The sequence below is a fragment of the Dendropsophus ebraccatus genome, chromosome 5 (assembly GCF_027789765.1).
Source record: "Dendropsophus ebraccatus isolate aDenEbr1 chromosome 5, aDenEbr1.pat, whole genome shotgun sequence".
NCBI lineage: Eukaryota > Metazoa > Chordata > Amphibia > Anura > Hylidae > Dendropsophus > Dendropsophus ebraccatus.
In genome coordinates, this window is record NC_091458.1 from 111427722 (window position 1) to 111454500 (window position 26779).

General features: G+C 39.7%; 1 protein-coding gene across 14 annotated transcripts in view; it reads right to left on the reverse strand.

The window, feature by feature from the left end:
• Positions 1–26779, reverse strand: part of DMD (dystrophin) — a 1858252-nt gene that overhangs the window by 358593 nt on the left and 1472880 nt on the right. For all 14 annotated transcript variants that reach the window (XM_069970999.1, XM_069971008.1, XM_069971005.1 and 11 more), the window contains one exon: positions 9636–9782. In XM_069970999.1, coding sequence (XP_069827100.1) covers positions 9636–9782 — 147 coding nt within the window. The remainder of the gene's footprint in view (positions 1–9635; positions 9783–26779) is intronic.

Here is a 26779-nt window from a genome sequence, read left to right on the forward strand (position 1 = left end):
CGTCAAAACGTATTTTTCTCACAGTCAATCTTTAATGTTTAATAGTATGCAGTTAGCTCCTTAGCTTCCACTAGACGCAGTTGTCAATTGCCAGCATGTTAATATTTTTCTTATTTTACTTTATGCCTATGCCAGGAATTTAGAGCTATGTTGGTGGATACCAGAAAATTACTATCTCTGCTGAGAATACAACAGTTGAGTAGAGTTGTTGTACATCAGACACAGCCAATGACTAAGGAAAAGTTCTATTACAGTATATTGCTATTATAACATTATAACATATGTAATTGCTTCTTTATATATTGCTGCAAGTCATAACTTATTACCATCTAGACCTTTTTGCCCTACATCCTATTAAATAAAAATTACAGAAACAAATCAAACAAGAGATGACAATTATAGCATTTAATTGAGAACAAATAAAACAAGGACTTCATATAAAGTATGGTCATATACACAAAAAAAAAAATATATATATATATGAAATATCAGTTTGTTAAGGAATGGAAAGTATTTTTCTATTGGATCAACTTGTATTGTAGATGTGCTACAGCTTACATTTTATGAGTAAAGAGATAATCGGATAAGTGCTATTGTGGTATACTAGGAGAAAAATTGTGATGGAACTAAATGCATTTTAATCTCAATCTAACTTTCAGACCCTGCTTATAATATGATGGAGATGATAGGTGATGGGAAATATTATCCATTGCAAGTGTATTAAAGTACGTTCTGTTTCCTAAACCTATAATTTTTTTTTCTTTTGCAGGACTCAAAAGCATGGTCTGCCATGAGTCTTTGAGTCCTGCCCAAACACGGTATACGTTCAGGAAATGGACAGAACATTGTCACAAAATGTCTACATTCTGTCCATTTGCAGTAAGTCAATAGGGCCATTGACAACATGTTGCGCTAAGCGTCAGCCTCTTTTTTAAAAATAGGTTTCTGAAGTATAACTTGATAACTTGTTCTTGATAACCTAACCATGCAAACTGGGGTCCAGCGACTTATAGGCTAGGTTTATACATAGTAAAATAAAAGCTAAATGCGGTTGTAATTTTGAGTGTGAATAGAACATTGTGTGAACAGATGGAACACATTATTATATTAAAGTGACTCTGTACCCACAATCTGACCCCCCCAAACTGCTTGTACCTTCAGATAGCTGCTTTTAATCCAAGATCTGTCCTGCGGTTCGTTCGGCAGGTGATGCAGTTAGTGTCCTAAAAAACAACTTTTAAACTGGCAGCCCGTGCCCAACCGCCGGGGCTTAGATTTTGTATGCATTAGGATGGCACAACCTCTCTGTCCCTCCTCCCCACCCTCCTCATCATTACGAATGCTCCAGGCAGATTGCCTTCTATTCGTCAGCTGTGTCAGCCCGGCACATGGGCTGGATCGTTAAGGCACCTGTGCAATGTTCAGACAGGAGGAAATGTTCCAGGGACATTCCTAATGATGAAGAGGGTGGGGAGGAGGGACGGAGGGGTGGTGCAAAGTTAGGGCACAGATACTCCTGTTGGGCACGGGGCTGCAAGTTTGAAAGTTGTTTTTTAGGACAATACGTGCATCACCTGCCTAACAGACCCCAGGACAGATCTTGGATTAAAAGCAGTTATCCGAAGGTACAAGTGGTTTGGGGGGTCAGATTGTGGGTACAGAGTCGCTTTAAAAAAAATGGCCATATTTTAACTTTAAAATAACGTATTTTGCTTTAATTTTACAGTGTGTGACGTTTCCAGTATGTTACTACACTTAGGTAAGGTGGGTGGATGTCCTCCTGGTAAAAGGGAGGGTTACAGTATACAATTTTGTGGCTATGGCATCCTGTGATTACCAGCCCCCTAAAACTTAGTGTCCAAGCTGGCAACAGCTGCAAATACTATTGTACAATGATGATAAACATTGAGTACGGAAACTGAATGCATGCAGAGTCCCAGGAGGTGTCTGCCAAGACAAGCCGTAAAGTGCACAGCTAATAGAGCTGGATTATAAATTAATAAGAAATAATGTAGGAGTATGTTTTAATTAGAATAATAAACTGTGTAGGCATATATTAGAAAAAAATAAACTACAGCTTTATATGCCATAAAGTAAATGACATTGTTTGGATTGCAGAATATAACATCAATATGAAGCCTTATTATTATGTCTGCTAATAATGATAGACTTCATATACCAAATTTCTTAATGTATTGTGGGCTGCAGTTTTAAAATCCCACTTTGTCTCCTTTACATAAGCGTGATCACACTCCTGACAAAGAAACATATGTTCTGCAGAATTAAAGTTTTGGCGTCAGGATTTTGGGATTAATTTGTAAAGGTATTATGCTGCTCCTACAAAAACAATTCAAAGTTAGTCAAAGGGAAGCATGCCTGAGTAATTTTACTTTCTTACACTGGTGGGTAGGAAACATATGCTGCTTAGAAACCAGGGGAGACTGTTACTTAAAAAAATAAAGAGAAAAAAGATGTATCTAGAAAATAATGTTTAGAAAAACTCTGCAGTTTCAGTTAGAACGGAAATATACTTAAAAATTATGTGTGTGTGTGTGTGTGTGTGTGTGAGAGGGGGGGTGTTCCTATAGCACATAGGAGGATGCATATGTCCAGCTTATTTATCATGATCGTTATAATAATTTGAAGTTAAATGACTGTCTAATGTGTACATTGATTGCTTTAAATGATGTATGGATATGTTAGCTTCTAGGGGAATATTCCTATGACCCATATTGTACAGACAGAGAAGACTTGTAATGGAGTGTTTCCCTGCCCGGCATCATGTGTCAATATGATGCCGGAGGAGGAGACAGTGTTCGAATCTCTGCAGCACTGTAGCACTGTAATAAAGCAGCCACGTGGCTCTGTCACTACAGTGCTGCAGAAATGCAAACACTTTCCCCGCACCCGGCATATTGATACATCATACTGGGCAGAAACCAATTCACTACAGGGATTCCCAGTTTATGTAGTCTATATCACACAGAACATGGGAATAAGCCCTAAGTATGCTCATGGCTGGAGTCACCTTGCACAAGAATGTATGCCTTTTTAACCCCTTCTTAACTGCCCCCATTATTACAGGCAGGGGAAAGGGTTTATAGAGTGGGCTCAGAAGCTAAACTCACTTAATGCACAGTGGGTGTCCAATGACTGATATCAACGATCCTGCTGATGTCAGTCAAGTAATGAATATTTGTTCTTTTGAGACTTTGCAAAACATAAGGTATCCATGAACTTCTGGCAGAACTTGGTGAAACTCACAGATTTTAACAGAATACATAGATGGGCTAATGTGTATTGGAACTTTCCAGTGGTCTTCTTGATGGAAGATGTCAAGAAAAAAAAGGATCAGGCAAGCTGATGCCCAATCCTTCCCTTAGGACCCCAGATAATTCTGGCAATGGCTTACGTTCACCTCCCTATTAAAGTAAACACATCAGCTCAGTCAACGTTATATAGCAAGCTATAGTATCATTTGCCATTCAGTACCGTTCCATACAGTGAATAAAAGTAAATAGGCATTTCCTAAAGACAGCTTGATTTGCTTGTTTAGTAGGAAAATATGTTATCTAATAACTTAAATGTGGGGTATAAAAATACAGTGAAATGATAGTGTTATAGTAAATACGGTAATAATGTTGAATTTTAATGTAATAGTAAAATGTTGGTTTAGATCAAGTGAAACTGTGTAAAACGGTAAAAATGAACAATATGATGTATTGTGAACTTAATGTGAGCTATTGTAATCATGTGTGGAATACTAATTCACAGCTTTTGAGGTGGATCACACAGAGAAAATTTGTGTCAATTCATTTAACAAAACTACAGGGCATAAAATCAACACAAACAGAGCAAAGGTAATGCAAATTGTAACATTATTATTGAAAAACAAAACCATAAAATCAACAGAATTATTCCCAATCTATAAGGGAATCCTAATTAGGAACAATGACATCTTTGTAAGTAAAAATGGAAATAGACATTAATTAAAAAGTATTTCAATTCAAACCAACTTTATACTAACAAAAAAAATATGTTTATTATGTATATCCCAGATAATTTCATAAAGGATAAGGTCTGAATTTTAATCCATGGGCCAATAAATCCATGGGCCAATACTGCATATTGGGGCTAGGATGAAAAAAGGATACACAGCTGCTGTGAATTCAGTATAAGGTTGAGATATAACATTTAATACAAGCTTGGTTGCACCTTTGTCTCTGCCTCTCTCTAACTCCACACCTCACCTTAAACTTCTATTGGCAGCATGTAACCTGATTCCTCAGTGTGGTTATAGTCTGCCTCCTTTCTGAAGATGGACTTTAGCAGTGAATTGAATATAAATGATCAGTGTGGAAGATAAGAAAGAGGAGATGAGGTGGCTAACAATGGAGAAATATACCTTTATCTCTAATAATATATCTTACAATGTTTACTACATTTGCTTGTAGAATTGATTTATGCAAAGTTTCTTAGAAGTGTAGTCACTATTTCAGTTCAACATTTAAAAGGGTAGTCCTATCTCAACTAACATAGTTATAGTTGTAATATTCATCGGGTTAAAGTATACCTGTCACGATGGGCCGCCTCTGGAAGTCTGGTTCTCCATGGAGACAGAGACACGATGAGACTGTAATGCATCTCCGTCTCCATGGAGAACCGAACTTCCAGATTAGCAGTGGATCTCGCCACTGATCCAGAAGTGGCTCATCGTGACAGGTATACTTTTGCAAATACATTTATCTATCAAACTTGTTTTCTCTCCTGATATGTCCACTCTTTTCAGGGGGAGGTGGGAACATAATAATGAAGTGATAGCCGTCCTGATGCCTCTAAAGCTGTAGCACCACCGCTCAATGTCACCCTTCAGTGACCGATCTGGGACATCTCCGCAGTCACTGACTGGTGGTTAACAGAGTAGATCCTGTACTGTATCATACCATTATTATGTTCCACCACTCCCTGCACTTCCTGACTTTTTACCTTTGCCCTGACTACTCTTTTAAGTATATAACTTTTTTTTAATTCTAAATTTTATTCATTTTCAAAATTTTCCAAAAAGATACAAGTATACCATCAGCTGTACACTTCAGAGTAAGAACACTGCACCGTCGGGTGCGCGAACTATAAGACAAAGAGCCAACATGGCTCAACATTACCAACAGAGTTTAAACCGAGTAACTCCCACAACGGGGAGGCCATCTGTGAAAATGGGGGGCGACTCATCATGTGAGAGAAAAAAGAGCTGTCGCTCAGGAGTAGAGAGGAGCGAGAGGCAGTAACAACCGGAGAGGGGGGAGGGAGGGGTAAAGGGGGGAAGCTACAACGCCAAGGAGCACACGAAGGGCAAGGGTGATGACAATCTGCATACACATCAACATTGGAAGAAACAAAACAGGGGAGGTGGGGGGGGAGCGAGGCACCTCACTGAGAGATGAAGGTCTTATATTCGTCGGAATCAGCGAACTGTTCCCAGTAGTACCAGGTTTGAAAGAACCTGGAGTTCCGGTCATGCAATTGGGCGGTAAGGTCCTCCATATATTTCAGGTCCTCCACCTTCCGTATTCACATAGCAACGGTGGGGGGAGCCTGTTGCCTCCAGAGGGCAGGGATACAGGCCCTGGCGGCATTGACCAGATGGCGGAGAAGGGAGCGGCGATAGCCTCTCAGCGGGATGTCCGACAGGTGCAAGAGAAACAGTGACGGAGAGAAAGGTAAAGGAGAGTCAGTAAAGGTCGAGGCAATACGCCAAACCTCTCTCCAAAAGGGGACCAGTTTGGGGCAACTCCAGAAGGTATGGAGGAGGGTCCCTTCCTCACCGCAGTTTCTCCAGCACAGGGGGGACACATCAGGAAAGATTCTGTGAAGGCGGACCGGAACCCGGTACCATCTAGAGAGAATCTTATAACCCGCCTCCTGTAAGCGGGAGGAGATGGAGGAGGTATGAGTACAAGTATAAATACGGTCCACTTGTGGGCCCGTAAATGAGATGTGTAAGTCTTGTTCCCAGGCGGTAAGGAATGGAGGAGGTGGCTGTTCCGGGGGGGAGCCCAGCACGGCGTATAGAAGGGAGAGAGAGTGTCGGAGAGGGCCCACACCAAGGCATAACGTTTCTAGCTGAGTGAGCGTGCGAGAAAAAGAGGATGGAGCAGGTAAGGAGAGTAGGAAGTGGTGCAACTGTAGGGCTCTCCAGAACCCTAAAGGGGCAGGGTCGGGGAGATCACGGAGTTCAGTAAGGGACACCCAGGCTGACCCCCGCAGAAAGTTACGTGCACGGAAGGAGCCAGCTTGGAGCCATTCCCGGAAAACAGGGTCAGCGGATCCAGCAGAAAACGAGGGGGAGCCGATGACCGGAAACAAGGGGGATGGGTGAGGAGCTAGAGAGGCCGAGGAGAAGTATTTCTGGCAGATCTTAAGAGTCGGGACGACTGTCGGGTGAGACCCGACCAATCTGCTGGAGTTGGGAGGCCAAGGAGCCGCCAACAGGGAGAGGGGGACGAGAGACATTTCAAGGCCGACCCACAGTTTTGATGAACAGTGTCGGTGCCAGTCTATCACCCTGACGAGGTGGCTGGCTACATAGTAGTGAAGAATGTTGGGGAGGCCCAGCCCACCACGCGTCTTTGGCCGATACAAGACTGATTTCGCTATTCTGGGCTGTTTGTGGGCCCAGATGAACTTGGTCAGCAAAGAGGAAAGTTGTCTGAAGAAGCTCAGGGGCACCGACACCGGCAGGGCTTGAAAGAGGTACAGAAGTCTAGGAAGGATGTTCATCTTGAAGATGGAACAACGGCCGAACCAAGTGAAGGTGCCCCGGTGCCACCCAGACAAGTCCGCTTCAATCTTTTTCAGCATGGGAGGGAAATTAACCCTGAATAGATCGGAGATAGAGGGGGTAAGCTGGACTCCTAGATAGGATAGAGTATATAACTATATATATAACTATATATATAAAAGTATATAACTTTTTATTCAGATAAACAGTATTGTTTTTTATTTGTCTTTAGATCACAGCAAGAAAAAAAGAAAAGTTATGAAAGTCCCGTAGTTCAAATTCATCACATATCCAAAAAGAAAAATGTAGCTAAACTTACATTTTAGATTATACTGCTAAAGCAAATTTAGTAGTAAATAGGTTGAAAGAGAAATTCAACTTGTTACAGAACTTAAAAGAGGGAGCGGTAACACAGCCGTGACTCTACTGCCCTAGAGATCCGGAAAGGGGCTACTCATTTGAAGGGGTGAAGCCCTTTGTTAAAGTTCATAGATTAAGACAATTTAACGATGCCCTTTATCAAGTGACATAAAAACATTCAAAGTAATATGTTAACTCTAGCTGAAATCAAAGTTCTAAAGGTAAACCTGAATACAGCTTTTGATTTTAAGAAAGTGCCAAGGAACCCAATCAGGATCAAGAAACAATAGGAATAACATTTTTGTCTGTCTTGATCCAATTCTTTTTTTTTTTTAAATAAAGGAACCTATTGTGTCTTACAAAGGGTATAAGGTCCTATTATGTTAATATATGCGCTAAGCCCACACATGAATTAAAGCAGCTCGGTCTATAACTATGTGGTGGATTTTTTGCTGCCTGAGCTTTGCAATGTCACATAAAAACACAGTTGTGTGTATATGTTTAAAACACAGAATGTTAGAAGTCCCATGGTCAACTTTAAATTAGACAGAAAAGAATAAAAATGACAGCACGTTCTCACTGTTAGTACCTGATATAACAGACGACAGTTTGTTACAATTTTTTCATTATAAAACTTTTTTTTTGAATAATGGAAAAATGGTATCACACATATTAGAATGATAGTTAAAGGGGACATTTGCAGTTAGCTATTTGTTAGCTATTATTCATATTCCAAACTGCTGATACTGTTAGATGCTGTTAGTACAAGGAGACACATGGTAGCTCCCTGACGTCCCGGTAAGTCAATCAGTAGCTGCAGTGGGACAGCGCACTGATTGGCTGAGCGGGACATCAGACAGCCGGGAGCCAGGAGCCACAGAAGCAGGCCAAAGTGCGGATGGGTAAAGTACCCGGGTAAAGTTCACCAGGCTGCGGCAGGTTAAGGGAAACGGTGTTTACATACTCGCAGCGGGATAAAAATGTTGCTGTATGTTAACCTATTTAAACCGCCAGTACATGGAATTGCAGCAGATTTTCCTGCACACTTGCAGAGGGAAATCCCAGGAAGGTTAGCCCATACATACCTTTTTAGTCACGCACAAACAGCAGCTGCGGCCAGGACGTTACAATGCAATTTTCTTGAGAACAAAGGTTTATGGTATATAACTAGGGATGGTCCGAACCGAGTTCATATGGAGTTCGTACGAACCCGAACCATCCGCAATGATTACCGCTGTCTGCCCGCTCTGTGCAGCGGGCGGATCCAGCGGGAGGAACGCCTGAAAAACTGGGATACAGCCATAGCCATAGGCTGTATGCCAGTTTTCCAGGCGGTCCTCCCGCTGTATCCGCCCGCTGCACGGAGTGGGCAGACAGCGGTAATCCGATGCCGAGCGTTCGGGTTTAGCTGAACCCGAACCTCGGTGGGTTCGGACCATCCCTATATATAACCTAACCTTCCTCGTAGCTATCTAGCACTGTTAAACATATTCTGCTTAATTCCCCTGTAGCAATAACCACATAGAGAAAAAAATAAATATTGTCCAGTGGGTCCTCAAATAGTAAGAGGTGCCCTATGTTGCTGTTCTCTATTTGATTAAGATCCACAAATTACAGACTCCACTCCATTAAAGAGGTATTCCGATTTAAACAAAAAGCTGTTTTCACCTCTCCCAGTCCAGTACCAGTGCTTCGGTCTGCCCTGGTAACTCTGTTTATTTAGGCTGATGATGCTGTCTTCCCTCGCTTTGCTGCTGATGTTCCTAACACACTAAAGCCTAAGTTATTGGTTGCTGTAGGTTTGGAACGTTATCTGCAGAGCAGGAACAGCTCATCATCGAGGTAGGTAAACAGAAGAACTAAGAAAATAGGTCATACATTCATACATCAACATTTAAAAATATCAGAAAAATAAGAAAAATACTCTGCACGGCAAATCTACTTGATCATAATTTTTAATCAGGGGATAACACGGAATGTCATGAAAAAAAAGCTCAACGAATGAACCAACTGACCAAGTAACCAACCAAATCTTTTTTAGCTACCAGGTTTACTATTTTGTAATATATTAAATTACAGGCACATATCTACAAACAAACCACACATACAACTTGTGAACTGTTGAATCAAAATTTTTTGGCACAAAGAAAAAAGTTTTACCAATTAGATTATGATACTTACTAGGGATTGTCCGAACCGGGTTCGGTTCAGGTTCGTACAAACCCGAACTCTCGGAAATGATTCCCGCTGTCTGGCCACTCCGTGGAGAGGGTGGATACAGCGGGAGGACCACCTGGAAAACTGGGATACAGCCATAGCCATAGGCTGTATCCCAGTTTTCCAGGCTGTCCTCCTGCTGTATTCACCCGCTGCACGGAGCGGGCAGACAGCGGGAATCTGATGACGAGCATTCGGGTTCATACGAACCCGAACCTCGTCAGTTTCGGGACCATCCCTAATACCTACATATACAATATAAAAACAAAAAGCATGTTACCTGTAGTAGCTTCCACCGTGTGTTTAGCTCTTCCTGACGACTGATATTATAAGGTGATAACTGGATATCTGTCATGTTGAACTGATGTGCCAGATCATTCACTTGATTGACATTATTTTTTATTGGTGCTATTTCTGCTTTGAAGGCCTATAAAACAAAGACAATGTAATTACTTTATAAATATAGGAGAGTTATACAATTGCCTTAAAAATACTTGAAATCAATCCTATTCTTCTCAACCTTTCTGTAAACTCTGGTGGTGTTAAATACTTTCAAAGTATTCTAAGAATGATACCTAAATGATACCAAAAAATTGTTAGAATTGTGAGCTTTTGGGATTCAAAAGATCCCTTCAGCAGACATGTTGTGCTGTTTCTGTAACATTCATTTGTAAACTTGTCTGACAAAGGGATCTTTTAAATTTTTGGATTCTTCAGGCAAACATGGTACCATCTTATTTTTCTGTAAACTATGGTGTTATCTCAAAATGGATACTAAAAAGCAGATTGTAAAAATTTTCACTTTCAAATCCCCTTCCATACCTTTGATTGTTAATCCTACTGCCCTGAGCTCTCGACAAGGTTTTTACATTGGCTTTTACGCTAAGCCTGTCTTCCCCTTGTGTACAATTTTATGTAGGAACAGAAGGCGGAAAACTGTAAGCAGCTCAGGAGCGCAAACTTCTGCTCTGACAAGTCAAGCAATGGGCGTTATGGTGTAACTTTTTAATCCATTGGGATATATTAAGGTCACATGCAAGTTATGATACAACTCTGATTTTATAACAACTAATAGACTTTAACCCCTTCAGAACCGGATTGATTTTGTCTTTAAGGACCAGAGCCCATTTTTTAAATCCATGATGCTATATTATATTATTAGTACATTTTAGCAAACATGCCAATTTTTTTCTCCATGTAAAAAATGAATAAATTAGCATTTTCCCATTTAAAATTTCCTGCAGTCACCGCGCAGGTTTAATCATGTTATAATTTTATTGCCAGCGTCATTGCGCCTGGGGCGATACTGTTTGTATATTTTTTATTAACATCTACTTTTGTATTGGGGCTATAATGATGATATGTAAATTTAACTTTTTTACATTTTATTTTATTGTCCTACCATGGGGACTTCACTGTACAATTGCTTGATTACAGGCATACTGCATTGCAGTGCTGATCTGCACTGCAATGCAATGTGCCTGTATTAGGAAAAGCTGATCAGCCACAGTAGCTAAGACACTAGAGGCTTCGGGGCAGCCTCCTGACGTCACAGCAACCTTCAGAGCTGTGCGATGCAGCACCTATGGGGTTATGGGGCTGAGCCCGGATCTCGGCAGTTACAGCGGGTGCCCAGCTATCAGTGAAAGCCGGGCCCCCCTCAGATGACACGGTAGCAGCTCCTGCGCCCGTGTCATCCCTGTGACGTACCAGCATGTCCATCTGCCAGAACGCTATGCAGAATAGGACGTGCCTGTATGTGATTTGGCGGCAAGGGGTTAAACGTTATAAATGAATATCACTCCTTGAAGCAACTGATATAATTTATCCTTCACATCTGACTATGAAAAGCTATTTTAAGCAGCCATTACTCCAGTGTTCTAATAGTAAACTCTAAGCTCATCCTAAATTTATTTAAATTTTAATGTAAAATACCTTAAATACGAATTCACTATTAAAGAAACCGGAGTAATTGTGGTAGCTATAACAGATTATATTCATGTACTGTTCTCAAACATAAACACTGTCTCCCCTTTAATAAACCATCTCAGCAAACAGTATAAAAAAAAATAAATCACATTTTTACTAAATTAATCTGCTCTTACAGAGTGCGACAAAGCCTTGTCTTTTGCAAATTGCAATCATCAGCAGAGCTTTTATCATGAATTCCTACTTCCTGCCAGTCATACCCTCCTAGGTGGTATTGGCATATAAGGCACAATACAATGCTCATTATGAACTTACTGTATTGTAAATGAATGTCAAATGATGCAGAAGTACATCGCAATTAGAGGCTCCATTCGAAATGAAGCAATCAATAGTTGTTGCATAGTGTAGAATCCACACAAATTGTAGAAAAGCAATCGCTTGTGACTAAATAATTACATTCCCTGCTTGCGTTGCATGGAAAGCAAATACAATGAGGTCTGCTGTTGTTTTTAGTGAGGTTTGCGATGTTTCCCTTGCATTTAAAGTGTCCCTTTCTTCATAAAAAAAAAAAACTCCTACAGCATCCAAGATATCAAGTCCAAGTTTTATTATAACATTTGGTACAAGAATTGCAAGGTTTCCACCGCCAAAGGTATTTATCAGGTGTCTAAACTATTAATAAATGTGGAGTACGCTATGTGCCAGTCTTGGGGTACTAATTGTTCTAGAATTCTGAATATTTGCAAAAGTTTATCTGCTTCTATATATGAAGAAAAGGAGCTTTACATAGGAAAAGCATAAAAAATGGAGTGTAGCTCTGCAATGGAGGTATATACAGAGATAGAACTACAGGGGATACAGTCTCAACCTAGCCTTGGTGGCATATTCAAATATTATAACCTGCACATAGTACATATGTGGCCTTGCTACATATTATGTATTGAGGCCTTAGAGTTTCAAGTTAGATATCTGGATGTATAAACCATTTAGTAAAACCTAACCTTATTGAACAGTTGCTTTACAGATTTTAGGGCCCCATACACTTTCAATAACTGACGGCCAAATAACCACCGCTTGTCCCCTCCCCCCTCACAGGAATATTCAGCACGACAGAGCATTTCTGTGTTCTCTATGAGGCGGGGAGGGGTAAGCTGCAGCAAGAGTGCTCTTACTACGTAATATCTCTCCCAGAACAAAGGAAGGATAGAAAATCACTACCGACCCCCTATCACTACTGATATCATCTGTCCATGATCATTCTAGACAGCCCCATACACCTTAGATTGACAGCCGCACCTGCCGCTTACATCAAAAGTCTAAAATGTATAGGGACCTTTAGAGATAGCTGGAATAGCCACAGCTACATGTTGTCATTGCCACAACTAGGGGGGCGCTAAGTACATACAAATTTATTATCTTTGGCAGCATGAAGACAAGCAGGGCATTCAGAGCTCTGTAACAAAACAGACCTCCGACCTTTATAAAGTTATATTATGAACTTGATCAGCACATAATCTAAGTCTGAAATAGAAAAAGGGTGGATATTCACTTTGCAGTAGTTTCTAAATGATAGGTATAACTGCTTTCTGAAGCAGATCTCTTCTCTTTAAGGAGAAAATATTTCTGCTCTGGGCTATAATTTATGCATGATAAGTTTTCTCTGATCCTCAATTTCCTAAAGATGCTAGTTTCCAGTTCGTAGTTAAGACTTTCAGGATTGCTGATCACTTGAGCAGTGAAAAACAACTGTGCTCACTTGCAGTCGACATTCCGAACAATTTCCCTCCAGGCTACTTTCTGCGCTGCTAAGAAATAAACTATGAATGTCCGAGTGGCAGACACAGTCAGTAGTTGGAAGAGAAGCACGTGTCTCTTCTGAATAGCGGATTAGGTGCAATATGCTATGAAGAATCACATAAAAATATGACTGCCACGATGATACACGAGTGTTTATCTCCCATGCCTATTGCCCTCAGTCTGAACCATATGGGGCACTTACCAATCTTTTTAAAGAGAATAAGGCTGCAGCTTCTGAATCAAAAATAAATATATTCTTGATATTGAGCATGATAAATGTCCTTATATTACATTAATGGGAAGATGTATAAATGTACATCTATTAAGCTCAGCAGTACTACTACAAATGGTAGAAATAACATTAAAACTACCTGACTAATACTGTAGTCCTCCTCATGCTGCCAAAACAGCTCCAACCCATTAACGCATGCACTTTACAGGATCTCTGAAGGCGTCTTATGATAATTGTCACTATGACATTACCAGCAGATCCATCAAATCTTGTAAATTGTTAGACGTGGTGTTAATGGATGGGACATGTTTTAGAAGCACATGCCACAGATATTTTGTTACATTAAGATCTTGATAATTTGGAGGCTAAGTCCTATGTCCTCTTGTCCTTGTTCCTTAAAACATTCCTGAACAATTTTTACAGTTTGACAGGGAACACTATACTGCTGAAGAGGCCCCTGTCATTAGTTAGCACCAAGGCCATGAAGGGGTTTACTTGGTCTACAAAAATGTTTAGGTAGGATTAGGAAGTTCTATCCATATGACTGCCAGAACCCAAGGTTTCTCAAAAGGTTTCTCAAAAGAACATTACCCAGGACATCCCTGCCTCCACTGGCTGACATTTTACCCATAGTATGTCCTGGAAACACCTCTTTCCACACATTTGTATTGCTCCATTGTCCAGTTATGATGTTCCTAAGACTTTTGTAGGTGCTTTCTATGATGGATAGGGGCCAACATGAGCATTTTAACTGGTCTATGGCTATACTGCACTATATGCTGCCCATTGCAATGCACTTTGTGTTTTGAAACCTCTACCACATCCACCACATCCAAAGACTTACCCATATACTAGGTATATGCCATCATTCTGAAGATGCTTTGATCCAGTTGCCTAGCCATTACAATCTGATTCTTCTCACACTTGCTCAGATCCTTACACTTGTTTATATATATATATATATATATATATATATATATATTTTTTTTTTTTTTTTTTTTTACTTAATCTGCTGCCTAACATATCCCTCCTTGATAGGTGTCATTGCAATAAGTTGATCAATGATATTTAGCTGTCAGTCGTTTTACTGTCATGGTTGATAGGGGTAAATTTAGCTCATGAACAGAAATGCAAGCTTTAAGGCGAGATTTATTACAGTCATTTTATTGGAAGTAAACAGCCTTTTGTTGTGATTGGCTGCAATGCTTCCTAATAAAAAAAAGCATTATACTTGAAACAAATAACCTTAATAATTTCCCTACGAGTTACCAGACAAAATATTTCACTGAGCAAACAGATTATAGAACAATTACTGCTGCAGAGCCAAGATTAACGTTTAATAAATCAATATAGTCCTTCACTGCCAAACTGTGTAAGTAGCCTGATTTGCCAAACATGATCTTAATTCAGTGTCTCAGGATGTCAGAAGCAATAGTGTTACTAGGTAACTTTAATGTCAGCATTTAAATGTGCTTTATATCTGTTGAAGCTCATTATATGATGCTTAAAGGGGGTATTCCAAGTCAAAGTGATACTGTCACCTCTTTACTCTTGCTTCATTTAATTGGTTGACAGTGTCAACTAGGCGGGGCTTAACGGCTGGGAGGGGGCCCAATTGCCATGAAGCCCTGCCTAGGTGACACTTTCCACCGATGAAATGAAGTGATCATAGAGCAGAAAGAAGACACAGACAAGTTTTATATAGGTATATATAAAATGTGCAGCATCTAAGCTTGTGGATGGTGCGGAGAACCTCACAGAGTATATACAAGCTAGGGTATAAGACTCCCATGATGTAACACTTACCCCTTTCCTGTGGATAAGGTTTTTTTTTCTGGGAATACACTTTTTAACTGCCCTTTCACTTGATAGAGATGTAGCATAGTTTACACTGAGACTTAGTGGGTTGATGCATCTAGTAAATGTACTACGACTCTGACTGTCATTTCTGCTGTATCAGTATTTCTCATGCAATTCTATACAAATGCAGCAAAAAAAGTAAACAGTCAGACTTGGTGGGGTAAAACATCTAGTTAAAATTTTTGTAACGACAGTGACACTTTAAGTTAATGCATTCCATGACATGTATATACCGTATCATAAAAAAAGACAATAACGGAAAGGTGCAACAGCAACCTGCATGTGCCGCATATGCTCCCTCCAGCGTACACATGATAAAAACCTGTTTTGAAAATTTTAAAACGTTCTAAGATGTTGTTAGCAAACTAACTGATCAAGCAATGTGCCATATCACCACGCCAAGGTGAACCCCCGAAAGATGATCCTACTCTAGCAGTTGCCTCTCTTGGGCTCACATTAAGCCGACAAACTGGGCAGATAGGTTCCAACTAATTTCTGTTTAAACCACCCTCAGGAGATGGGTGAAGTGGAAGCCACCAGGAGGTAGCCATACCCCCCAAATATACTTTAAAATGCTGAAATTGGCCAGCACCTCGGCAGCGTGCAAACTGCACAGTGTGAACTGAGGTGTTTGAGTGCCGGCCACTTTCTGCATTTTGTATGAGTTAATAACATGCATTCTTTCAGCATCATAGTGTAGCATAGATAGCAACCATAGGCATTTTAACCGGCTGTTGTTACCATTACCAATTACCTCCTTACAACATATAGAATATGATAAAGCCGCTAGGGTATGATCTAAGTGCAATAGATCTGTACCTCACACTATACATAACAGGGGTTTCCTGAGGACATACTATAATATGCTATTCTTACAAGTATGAAGCACAGCTGCAAGTGAGGAGGAGACCTTGTGTCAGGATAAAAGGAGGCAATGATGCTGCAGCCCCTTTATTCTCAGTGGACACCCATTGATTACACCTAGAGATAGGCAATCAATGTGTCTTCCCAGAAAACCCCTTCAAAACTTCTGCTCCATGATTCAGCTAAGCTAGAAATATTAGTGACTGGAATCGGAGTGTATCATTGTACGATTGTAACATGTTATATCTATGATCAAATGGAATGAGCTGAGTGCAAGCTCTATACCAGACGTATTATCTTATATCTTGTACAAAATACCAGGATCTTCCTGCCTCCTTCAGTCTCTTATTGAATCCTAAAGAAAAGTAGTTTGCTCATTTTCTTGGCGTTGAGTTAATAGCAGCTCTTGTGTTGTAATGGTATACCTGTTAAATCCATTTCCAACAGCATAGCTGAAGGGGAGAATACATGATCAGCTAGGATTTGTGAAGCTTCAGGCAACCAACCAGTAAAGGAGAAAGGGCAGGAAAAATAAAGCCATATAATAAGCTATGTCGGTATGAGGTTTCTCAGACTAAAGTTGTTAATTTAAGTATTTTAATAGTCTATACTGTGCCTGTATACCGTGCCTTAAGTTCAGTCTCAAATAGAAACATAGAAGATTGTCGGCAGAAAAAGACCACTGGGTCCATCTATTCTGCCCCTTTAGTATTTCCCTTCTTATTATCTTAGGATAGATATATATCCCAGGCGTGTTTAAATTCTGTTATTATAGTTACCAACAACATGTGCTGGAAGTTTATCTTCTTGAGTTCAGTTTTTTTTCTAAAAACACTTCCCCCCTGAACCTTATTTAGTACTTTAACATATTTAAAGGTTTCGATCATGTCCTCTTTCTTTTTCCCCCCCTCCATTAAAGTCTTTCCTGATACATTTTACGCCTGACACCCTCCACCATTTTTGTATCCCGTCTTTAGACTCATTCTATTTTATCAATATCTTTTTGTAAGCAAGGTCTCCAGAACTGGACACAATATCCCACATGTGGTCTCATTAAAGCTCTATACAGTGGGATCACAATCTCCCTCTTACTACTGGTTATACCTCTAGCTATACAGTCCAGAATACGATTTGCTTGCCCTACCACCTGGTTGCACTGGGGACTCATTTTAAAACTAAGAAATTAGCAGGAGGCGGCACCTCTAGTGAAAAACAAGATTCCTTTAATCACATCTTACTCTGCGACGTTTTGGCTGGTTCTCTGCCTTTTTCAAGTGTGAGAACTGTATGAAACATCGCAGAGTAAGATGTGAGTAAAGGAATCACTTTTTTTTTTACTAGAGGTGCCGTCTCCTGCTTATTTCTTGGATTTTATCCGGATGGAGTGGTCCCGTTTGGCGAGGCGTGCCCTTCATCCTATTTTTCCCAAAGGACTCTAGCCACTGCTGTTCCATTGGAAATGGTTTATTTTAAGGCCGTCAGAAATCACTATCCTTAAATACTTCTCCTCTGCAGTCTTTGCCAACACAGAACTGCCAACCACTTATCTAGAATAGCTAAATCATTTTCCAAATTACTGACACCTCCAGGAATATCAACCATATTGCTCACTTGTGTGTCATCAGTAAACAGACAAACCTTACGTACCAAACCTTCACCTACTGTATGTCACTATATAACAACTGACAGTCAAGCCTGTCTGCACTCAAGGGTTAAATGGAAGTTGTGATTTTGCTATTACATCGAAGTTCACTATACAGAACTATACATTTCTATTAACATGGCATGAGGGTAAATTCAGACAGAGGAACACTGAATGAAATATTTCCACATTGTGTTTGAACTGCATATATGTAAATGAGTCCTATCACAGTAAATCACATTGCATCTAAGGGAAACATGTCAGTACTAGTGATGAGCGAACATGCTCGTCTGAGCTTGGTACTCGTTCGAGTATTAGAGTACTCGATGATACTCGTTACTCGGACGAACATCTCGCGATACTCAAGAAAATCTCATCATCCGTTTCCTGTAATTTTCAGTGCTTTTTCTCAGCCAATTAACATGCAGGAGACTCTTTGGTACATCCTGGGTTCACGTGTGACCCATGCATGTCGATAGCAGCGATTGGTTGGCCAGATCAGATGACCCTGCCATATAAAAATCTCGTCTGCCTCGGCTCAGCTCGGCTCACATGCATGCTGAAAGAGATTAGGGACAGAGCTGCTGCTGGTCAGGGAGAGTGTTAGGGAGGGAATTAGCATTCCAGTAGGCAGGGAATACTAGCGAAACAAACAAACAGCCCTTGTAAAGGCTTCAAATCGTTTTTAAATTGTATTCCTACAGACTGCTGGCTGGGACATGCAGTGCAGTTACCACGATTTCAGCAGCACACTGTGGTGATCGGCTGCTGGCAGAAAGGGACATTAGGTGTTGCATACAGACCCCTAAGAAGTGCTCAGTACTATTTTATTGGAACCTCTACTTTATTTCCTGATTCCTGTTTTTCTTACGCAAGGCATATCTAAGTTCACTACTGCTTGTTCAGTGTAAAGGGGGTGTCACAGAGTGTGTATAGGTGCAGCCACCAACAGATTGTATCCCACAGCTGTTGCACAGAATTTGGCATAATGGTGCGATTAGGCAGCTTCTGAGGCATCCATACATGCTGCCCCTGCTGCTTCCTATCCATTTCCGCTGTGTTTCCATCATTTTCTGAGGTTGACAGGTTTTCACACGACCCTCCCTCTACCAAACTTGGGTCCCCTGCAAAAATTCTTGAGTTTACCATTGATTTCAATGGGGTTCGTTACTCGAAACGAGCACTCGAGTATCGGGAGATATTGGTCTTGAGCACCCGAGCATTTTAGTACTCTCTTATCACTAGTAAGTAGAAATGGCTCCTGACTGTACGGCAGTAAACAGCTTCATGCTAAGGAGTCATAATGAGACATAAAATCTCAGGCAGAACGGCTTATTGGCAGCCTTCTGGGACTGAGAACCAAAGGCACATGCCTAGCCATTCCCTTCTGGCAGCCTTCTGGCACTGAGAACCAAAGGCACATGCCTAGCCATTCCCTATCTCGGCTGGACCATTTCTGTTTTGAGTGAAAATAAATTTAGAAATGTGTACTTCCATTTACATACATCTGATCATATTTTGGCTAATATATAACATGTATGAAATTCTCATGCACAAGCCCAGCATTCTCACAGATAGAAAACTTGTCACAGGAAACAGGAGAATGTGCTTTGGCTTTCTTGATTTAGGGCAATGTACTACAACAGTCATTTAACATTTCTTTTAATGTTAGCATATTTTCAAGACATGACACAAGTCAGGTGGATGGAAGAAGACAGCGCATACATTTTATACTATACTATTATGAGAATAAAGCAAAGCTAAGACTGCGGTTTTATGCAGTCTTTTCATTTCAAGAACACCATCATTCTAATTCGAGTGTGACGGAGTTTGTCCTTTAAAAATGCAATTGTTAGTAGTATGAACTAGTATGCCAGAGGGAAGCTTCTTTTTTGCAGTTCCGTTTTTTTTTTTTTTTTACTCAGGCATCAATTTTTCTTTTACATTTTTAAGATCATAAAATATAAGCAAATGTATATGGTATTGTATCCAACTACTGAGGAGGATTTATATTAAAATAGAGAGTAGTGTAGTAACTAGGCAAGCTGTTGGAATTCTATGTGTAAATATGTGCATGCATAGTGCAAGCTGGTAAAGTGTAAGAGGGAAGAACTGACAATTCTACCTTGGAGGAAAGTATATTTTTTAAAAATAGGTTCCTGTCAGTTTGAATGGGCAATTCAAACCTGATAGACTGCTCAGTGAACGTGTTTGTGGTTTGCCTCCTACAGTACATTGCTATACGACTTAAGCTGGGTTCACACTACGTATATTTCAGTCAGTATTGTGGTCCTCATATTGCAACCAAAACCAGAAGCGGATTAAAAACACAGAAAGGATCTGTTCACACAATGTTGAAATTGAGTGGATGGCCGCCATATAACAGTAAATAACTGCCATTATTTCAATACAACAGCCGTTGTTTTAAAATAACAGCAAATATTTGCCATTAAATGGCGACCATCCACTCAATTTCAACATTGTGTGAACAGAGCCTTTCTGTGTTTATAATCCACTCCTGGTTTTGGTTGCAATATGAGGACCACAATACTGACTGAAATATACGTAGTGTGAACCCAGCCTAATGCTACATTGTATATGTGCTATGTCCTGCTTTATACAGGTGCTGTAAAGAGGGGACCACAGTACAGTACCTTGAAGTGTCACTATGTTGGATTGCGGTTGTTGGCAACAGGGATGAAGGCCTTCTAGGTTACCAACTTCCACAGAAGATATAGGTTATATAGCAATGTCCTGGCAGAGAGGGGTAAAACACGGTAATGCTTATATGGTGCCAACAATGCTAAGGTGAAGGAATGTAGCAAGGTGATAGATAGGCAAGAGAGAGTCTCCTGCCAATACAGCAAGACCCTGAGACTAAGTAGTGGTTACGTATTTGTAATGTGTATGGGGACAAAGCGGCTCTCTTCTGAACCCACTTCACTGTTCCTACCCTAACTGAAAGCCCAAACTGGGTGACGGTCCCTATATTCAGGTACAGTGATAACACTATACAAGAAAGTAAGAACATGTCGAAACCAGACAGAAGTGCTAGAGACAAAATTAGAGTCCAAGGAATAGTCAGAGATCAAGAGAGAGGTCAGAATTAGATGATGGAAACAGAAGAGAACAGAATAGGAATCAGTACAAGCAGGGACAAGCCAGAAGGATGCAACCACTGTACCTGATAAAGTTCAATAAACTTTGATTTTGATTACACAGGTCTGCATACTCCATTGGTGTCAATGCTGCAGCTCTAAGCAGGCTATAATTTGTCACCTAAAGTGAATCTGACAGCTCTGTACCAAGTATGGAGCTGTAGATCCTGGCAGATAGGCGCTAGGGGGATAAGAATAATCATTGCATACCTTTGCTGATTGCTGTTTGTAAATGTGCCTTTTTACTGGCGACTGAAAAGTGAAACTGGTGATACTGGGGATTAAATTTCCATCCATAACTCTGCTGCCCAACTAATCTGATTCTCTCCTTGCACCTCTTCTGTTTCTCCCCTTTGCCAATTCTCTTCAAAGACTACCCATTGTCCAGTGAATTCAGGTTAACCAGTTAGGCAGCCTACACCCTCTCCCCTCCATACATCTCCTTTTTAATAAATAAATAAATACATAATAACAACAACAACAACAATAACCACTCACAATGCATGATGTCATGTGAAGAGTACTAACCTGCAGCACTCTGACAAAAATAAGCAGGTTAAATGGCGGTTACTTGTAAATTATAGCTCAGCAATAAGTAAAAATAATATGGTGATTATAGGACGGAGCATTTTTATTATCTTGGATTCCTATTGCAGTCACTGTCCATCAGCAATTCTATTTGCAATATTGTCACATGTAGCTCCTAACAATGCTAGAATGAAGATCTAGAAATCAGAGCCAAAGTAGTATTAGGCTATGTTCCCACTATGGGATCATATTGCAAAGAGGCGGCCGTCTGTTAATATTGAAAGCTACAAAAAATGATCATGATAATTATTTGTGGCCGTCAATATTAACAGACGGTCGCCTTTTCATGCTGGGAACCCATAGTGGCAACATAGCCTTACTAAATACATATTAGCCATAGGTTGGTAAAACTAAATACCACTAAATCAGTATACAATAAAAAGAAGGAAGAGGACCAGCACCGGGTACCTCCACTCTGCACATGACTGATGGGAGCGCACCTCCTCCAACCAACAATACATGAATGGATCAGAGCATTGACAGGGTGTCTTAGGTATAAATCCAGCAGTATTTTATTTACTCATTCACCAAACTGCAACATTCTTTTTTTTAATTATTATTCTTTTTTTTTTTTTTTTTTTTAGATTTTATTGTTTATTTTCCTTTCTCTCTCTCTTTTTTTTTTTAATCGCTCTTCATTTTCCTTTCTTTGTTCCTCCTTTTTCTGCTTTTTGAGTCTTCTTCACAGGTATTTTAATGTACCTGGTAGTCTGAATGGTGTGGCATCGCTTCCTTCTGGATGTGGAGACGTTGATCGGAGATCTATAATACCTATGAGATCAAAGTATGCTGAGCGTATTAAAGATATTGCTACACTGTTGATGTCTTCTCTGACCATGATACTTTTCAGGTGCATTTCTGCACATGTGCGGGTTACCACGCGCACATGCGCTTTAGCCCTTTTGAGTCTTATTTGAGGTATGTGCATATAGTTGCCTCCTGAGCATGCCCCCTGTTTAGCGCATGTGTTGTGTATGTTTATGTTAGGGCAAATGAGTTGCGCACTTTATGATACACACACCAAAGGAGGATCGGAGAGCAGATGGACTTCATGGCCACCAGTAAAGATATGTAGTATATGTTTGAACACTGTCACACATACTTGATGGGAACTTTTATGTATTGGAACTATTTTGTGTATATGTTGCCATGGTGATATTATTACAGAGGTGTATTTCTGACTCTGTACCAATCAGGATATTAGGGGTGTGCATATGGGAGGATGGTATCTGCACTAAATATATAGTGTGATACTACTGTGTTCAAACCAATTATGATTTTAAGAGGTTGTATACTGTATAACGCTGCACTATGTCACTTTTTATTCATGCTTGAGAAAGGCGGTTTCATCCATCGATTTCATCCATTGCATTTTGGTGTAGTATTTGAATAAAACACTGGTGAATTTATACCCGAGACCCTCACTTTGTGCTGTGATACATTAATCTATAGATCGGATAGAATAGAATATTTTTTCTTCAAATAATATTCCACCATATAAGCAGATTTCTTTTCTTACTATACAGCACCCATATTTAGGTCTTCTCTGAAACCTTTAGCAGGTCAATGACAGCAACTATTAGGTTGTTTTAATTTATGGCACTGCTATGAATTAAATTGTTGTTCTAGGATATTTACCTGGGGTAAAACAATCCTCTAGGGGAAGATCCAATTGAAGTGGTCAAGGTTTTTCATTTGGTTTTAATTTAGCAGTTCACTAAGGAAAGCTAGAGCTGTTAAGCAGTCTCGGAGCTGGGGGCCGAGTATCACACTAAATTATATTGTCAAAGACTTTGTTTCGGGAATGATGTTTTAATATGATTTTGTTGTACTCTTGTAATATTAAAAAATGCTTTTCAATAAAGTGGTGGTCATCACCTTTCAACTTTAAGATGGTTTCTGGCTGTGTATTTATGCTGGAGGAGGCTCATTTAGAAACATCTAGATGCTGCTGTCCCCGTCATGATCAGTCGTAAAAACACATCAGTAAACACTGTTTTAATAAAGTGAGCACGTATAGAAAAGAAAAACCTATAATGCCTAAAGTAAAAACATTATGCTAGACATTATTTTGGTTATTGTGTCCCTTTAGCTATTGAATTTCTTATATTACAGTAGATATTAATCAACAGCAGCTTCCATTCTGTGCCCTACTGCTTAGTTTAATGCATGATAAATTCTTCCCAGGTTCAGCAATGTTGAGTATTTGTAATGCTGATAGCAATTAATGCATGGCTGTTTGTTTGAACTATTACTACATTAATTTATCATCTCTGTGTGTTCTGCCCTTGCTGCAATTAACCTGCTGCTATTCTACTTGTTGTTTATTAACATACTCGATGCAATTCAAGATAAGATTTTATTTCTTCCACCACTTGTTAGGCGTCTCTTATGTTCTAGATGTTATAGGTTTTAAGAAAAGTTAATTGCTATTAGTTCTAAACAAGCAAGTCTTGGTATGATATGTTTCCTCCCCAAGATGGGGTCAATTGCCCAGCCCATTCTAATTCTATCACATTTACATATATAGCACATTGATCTTTTTCGGCATACAGTATTTCTTTTCGCATGATTTCAAACCAATTTACAACTGCAGTAGATTTCAAGGTGCCTAAGTCTCTCTAGCAAGGCCATGATGCCATCTGCTACACTCATGTGTTTGGAAAGAAAAGATGATTGGTGTGGCATGAGAACTACAGGGACTGCCTCAAATTAGCCTATGTTACTTGACTGGTCTTTACATAAATTTCCAACCTTGATGAATTCTGACAATTTTCAGTTTTCATTGTATACATGAGGTCCTTATCACTGTGTAATTCTTGTAAAAGATGGAATTAACTATATATAAAATAATGGGTAGCCTCGGTATAAAGGAAGGATAAGTAGTATATTAGTGGTTTAAATTCAAGAAATTATGTTCTATTAGTAAAATAGTCAAATAAAGTAAAGTAGAGGAATTCTTTTCAAAGCATAGGCCTTACTCACACGTTCCGTAATTTACGGATCCGTATTTCCGGATCCGAGTTAGTGCACATTGAAGTCTATTGGGCTATTCACACGATCAGTAGCAGAAATGGATGAAAATCAATCCGTAAAAAAAAAAGGACATGTCCTAGTGCGGACCCATTTTTTTTTGCGGATCCTCTCATTGAAATCAATTGGTTACAGATTGTTTACGGATTGTAACATGTTGGCATCCGTATTTCCACAAAAAAATCCGGATGAAGTGCATTGAAAAGCAATGAGTAGTAAAAAAATGGAATTACGGAAATACGGATGGAATACGGATGGAATACGGATGTCCAATCCGCAATTTCTCACGGGTTGTTTCAGGACCAGAAAAAAATACTGAACATGTGCATAAGGCCATAGTGTAAAAACCTTGCTAAAATATGTATCTTAGATAAAAAGGAGTGTTTTTTCTTACTTTATTTAAAAGAATTCAATAAAATAATGGCATAATTAGACAATTTTAACACCAATATATACAGTATATACATGAGCTGTCCCATATAGATATGTTCAATTGGTCTCCGTTTATCTGGCAAACAGACTCTGAGGCTCCATCGGAGACCAGAACACAGAGCCAACTATAGTGTCCCAGAGGCAATAACTAGCTTTTGAAAGGGTCACTCACTTTAAGGCTATGTTAACACACGTCATAACGACAGCCATTTTTATTAGACATCCATGATTTACCAACAAAAGGGACGTTATTTGCCATTAAATGATGGCCGTACAATAAAAACAATGTGAACATAGCAAAAATAAAAAATAAAAACTGTACAAACTTTTTAGTTTGTTTTTTTTAATACCTAAAGTTGGTGCGTATTCAGTCTAAGTTTTTTTTTTTTTTACTTTAGTTTACTTTATTGATGCAAATACATATCAAAGCACAACTATACAAAACTATTCAGTCTAAATTGAGTATAGAAGGAAGAGGTGTAAAGAGACAAGTCTATCCTCTAAGTAGAAACTTTCACAAGGGTCTCACAGCTCAATCCTAGAGCCTTCTAGCTTCCAGCCAGGCTTAGTATATCTGTGGCTATTATATCCTACCACAGCTGGGAATTGTATTTATGCACCCCCACTGTTCAATAGGACTACATAAAAAAAAGACATGGAAACTGTGAGCTAAGCAGTTATATTCATGCACCATAAAAATGTTGATGATGAAAAGACTAGCAAAGACGTTTAATGGAATAAAACTGTTATATTTAGTGGGGGAACATTGAGCCCAGTACTGGACCCAGCCCAATACCTACTCAGATTTCTTTAGAAAGCAGCCGCAAACTAGATGACATTCCCTACTCTGATTATTTTCAGGACCGTTGCAGAAACAGAATGGTCAGCAATGTATGGATATGCCACAAAAACTGTCATATTTAATGGGGGAACATTGAGCCCTGTACTACACCTAGCCCACGGCCTACTCTGACAATTTTCTGTAGGAAACAGCTCCAAACTAGGCGTCATTCCCTACTTTAATTATTTTCAGGACCGTTGCAGAAACAGAATGGTCACCAATGTATGGATAAGCCACGAAACCTTAAATAAGGGAATTCTAATAAGAAGCCAGGGGACAGAACAAGTAGAGCAATACCAAAGACATAATCAATAATAGAGACAATACCGGTGAACAGAGTCAAGGTCAAAACACAGATGGTATCGTAGTATAAAATAAGGATCAGGTCATAGTCAGGAAACAAAGCCAAGGTCAGGAACACAGTAGATACTCAGGAGAAAATGCTGGTGATGTAAGGCATTGAGCAAATGACTACTTGATAAGCTGACAATCTAAATTTCCCTCCAGCTGTTAGTCTGAAGGTGCAGAATACTCATGATGAGCCCTGTATTTCAGCGTCCGCATTACTCGGCCTGATCAGCCTAAGCCATTGCAGGTTGTGATCGGCTCCATAGTAACAGCCTTCCTCCTTCCTCACTGTATGAGAACCAAGTGGTACGGGAACTAAGTCAGGTAAGTTTCTTTACCGACAGTAAAGCCTGCCTATAACTACTGCTAAAGACTGCTTCCATTTTTAAGTTAACCTTCAGCTAAGAAAAAGTTATCACATCTATTTTTGCAGGTTACTTTTCTCTAGGATTCCTATAATCAGTTACAGAGAATAGAATAAAAAAAAAAAAGAAAAGAAAAAGAAAAGAAACACATAAGTAGGAAAGAGTAAGTATTAAGACCCTATTACACAAAACGATTATCGGCCGATAATCCTTTAGTGTAATCTTTGGTGTAATAGGACATACTAAAAGACATGATCATGTAAGCGATGGTCCGCTGTGTCACCCGGTGTAATAGGAGCAGCGACAGCAGACTACCGCTAACTTAAACGGGCAGG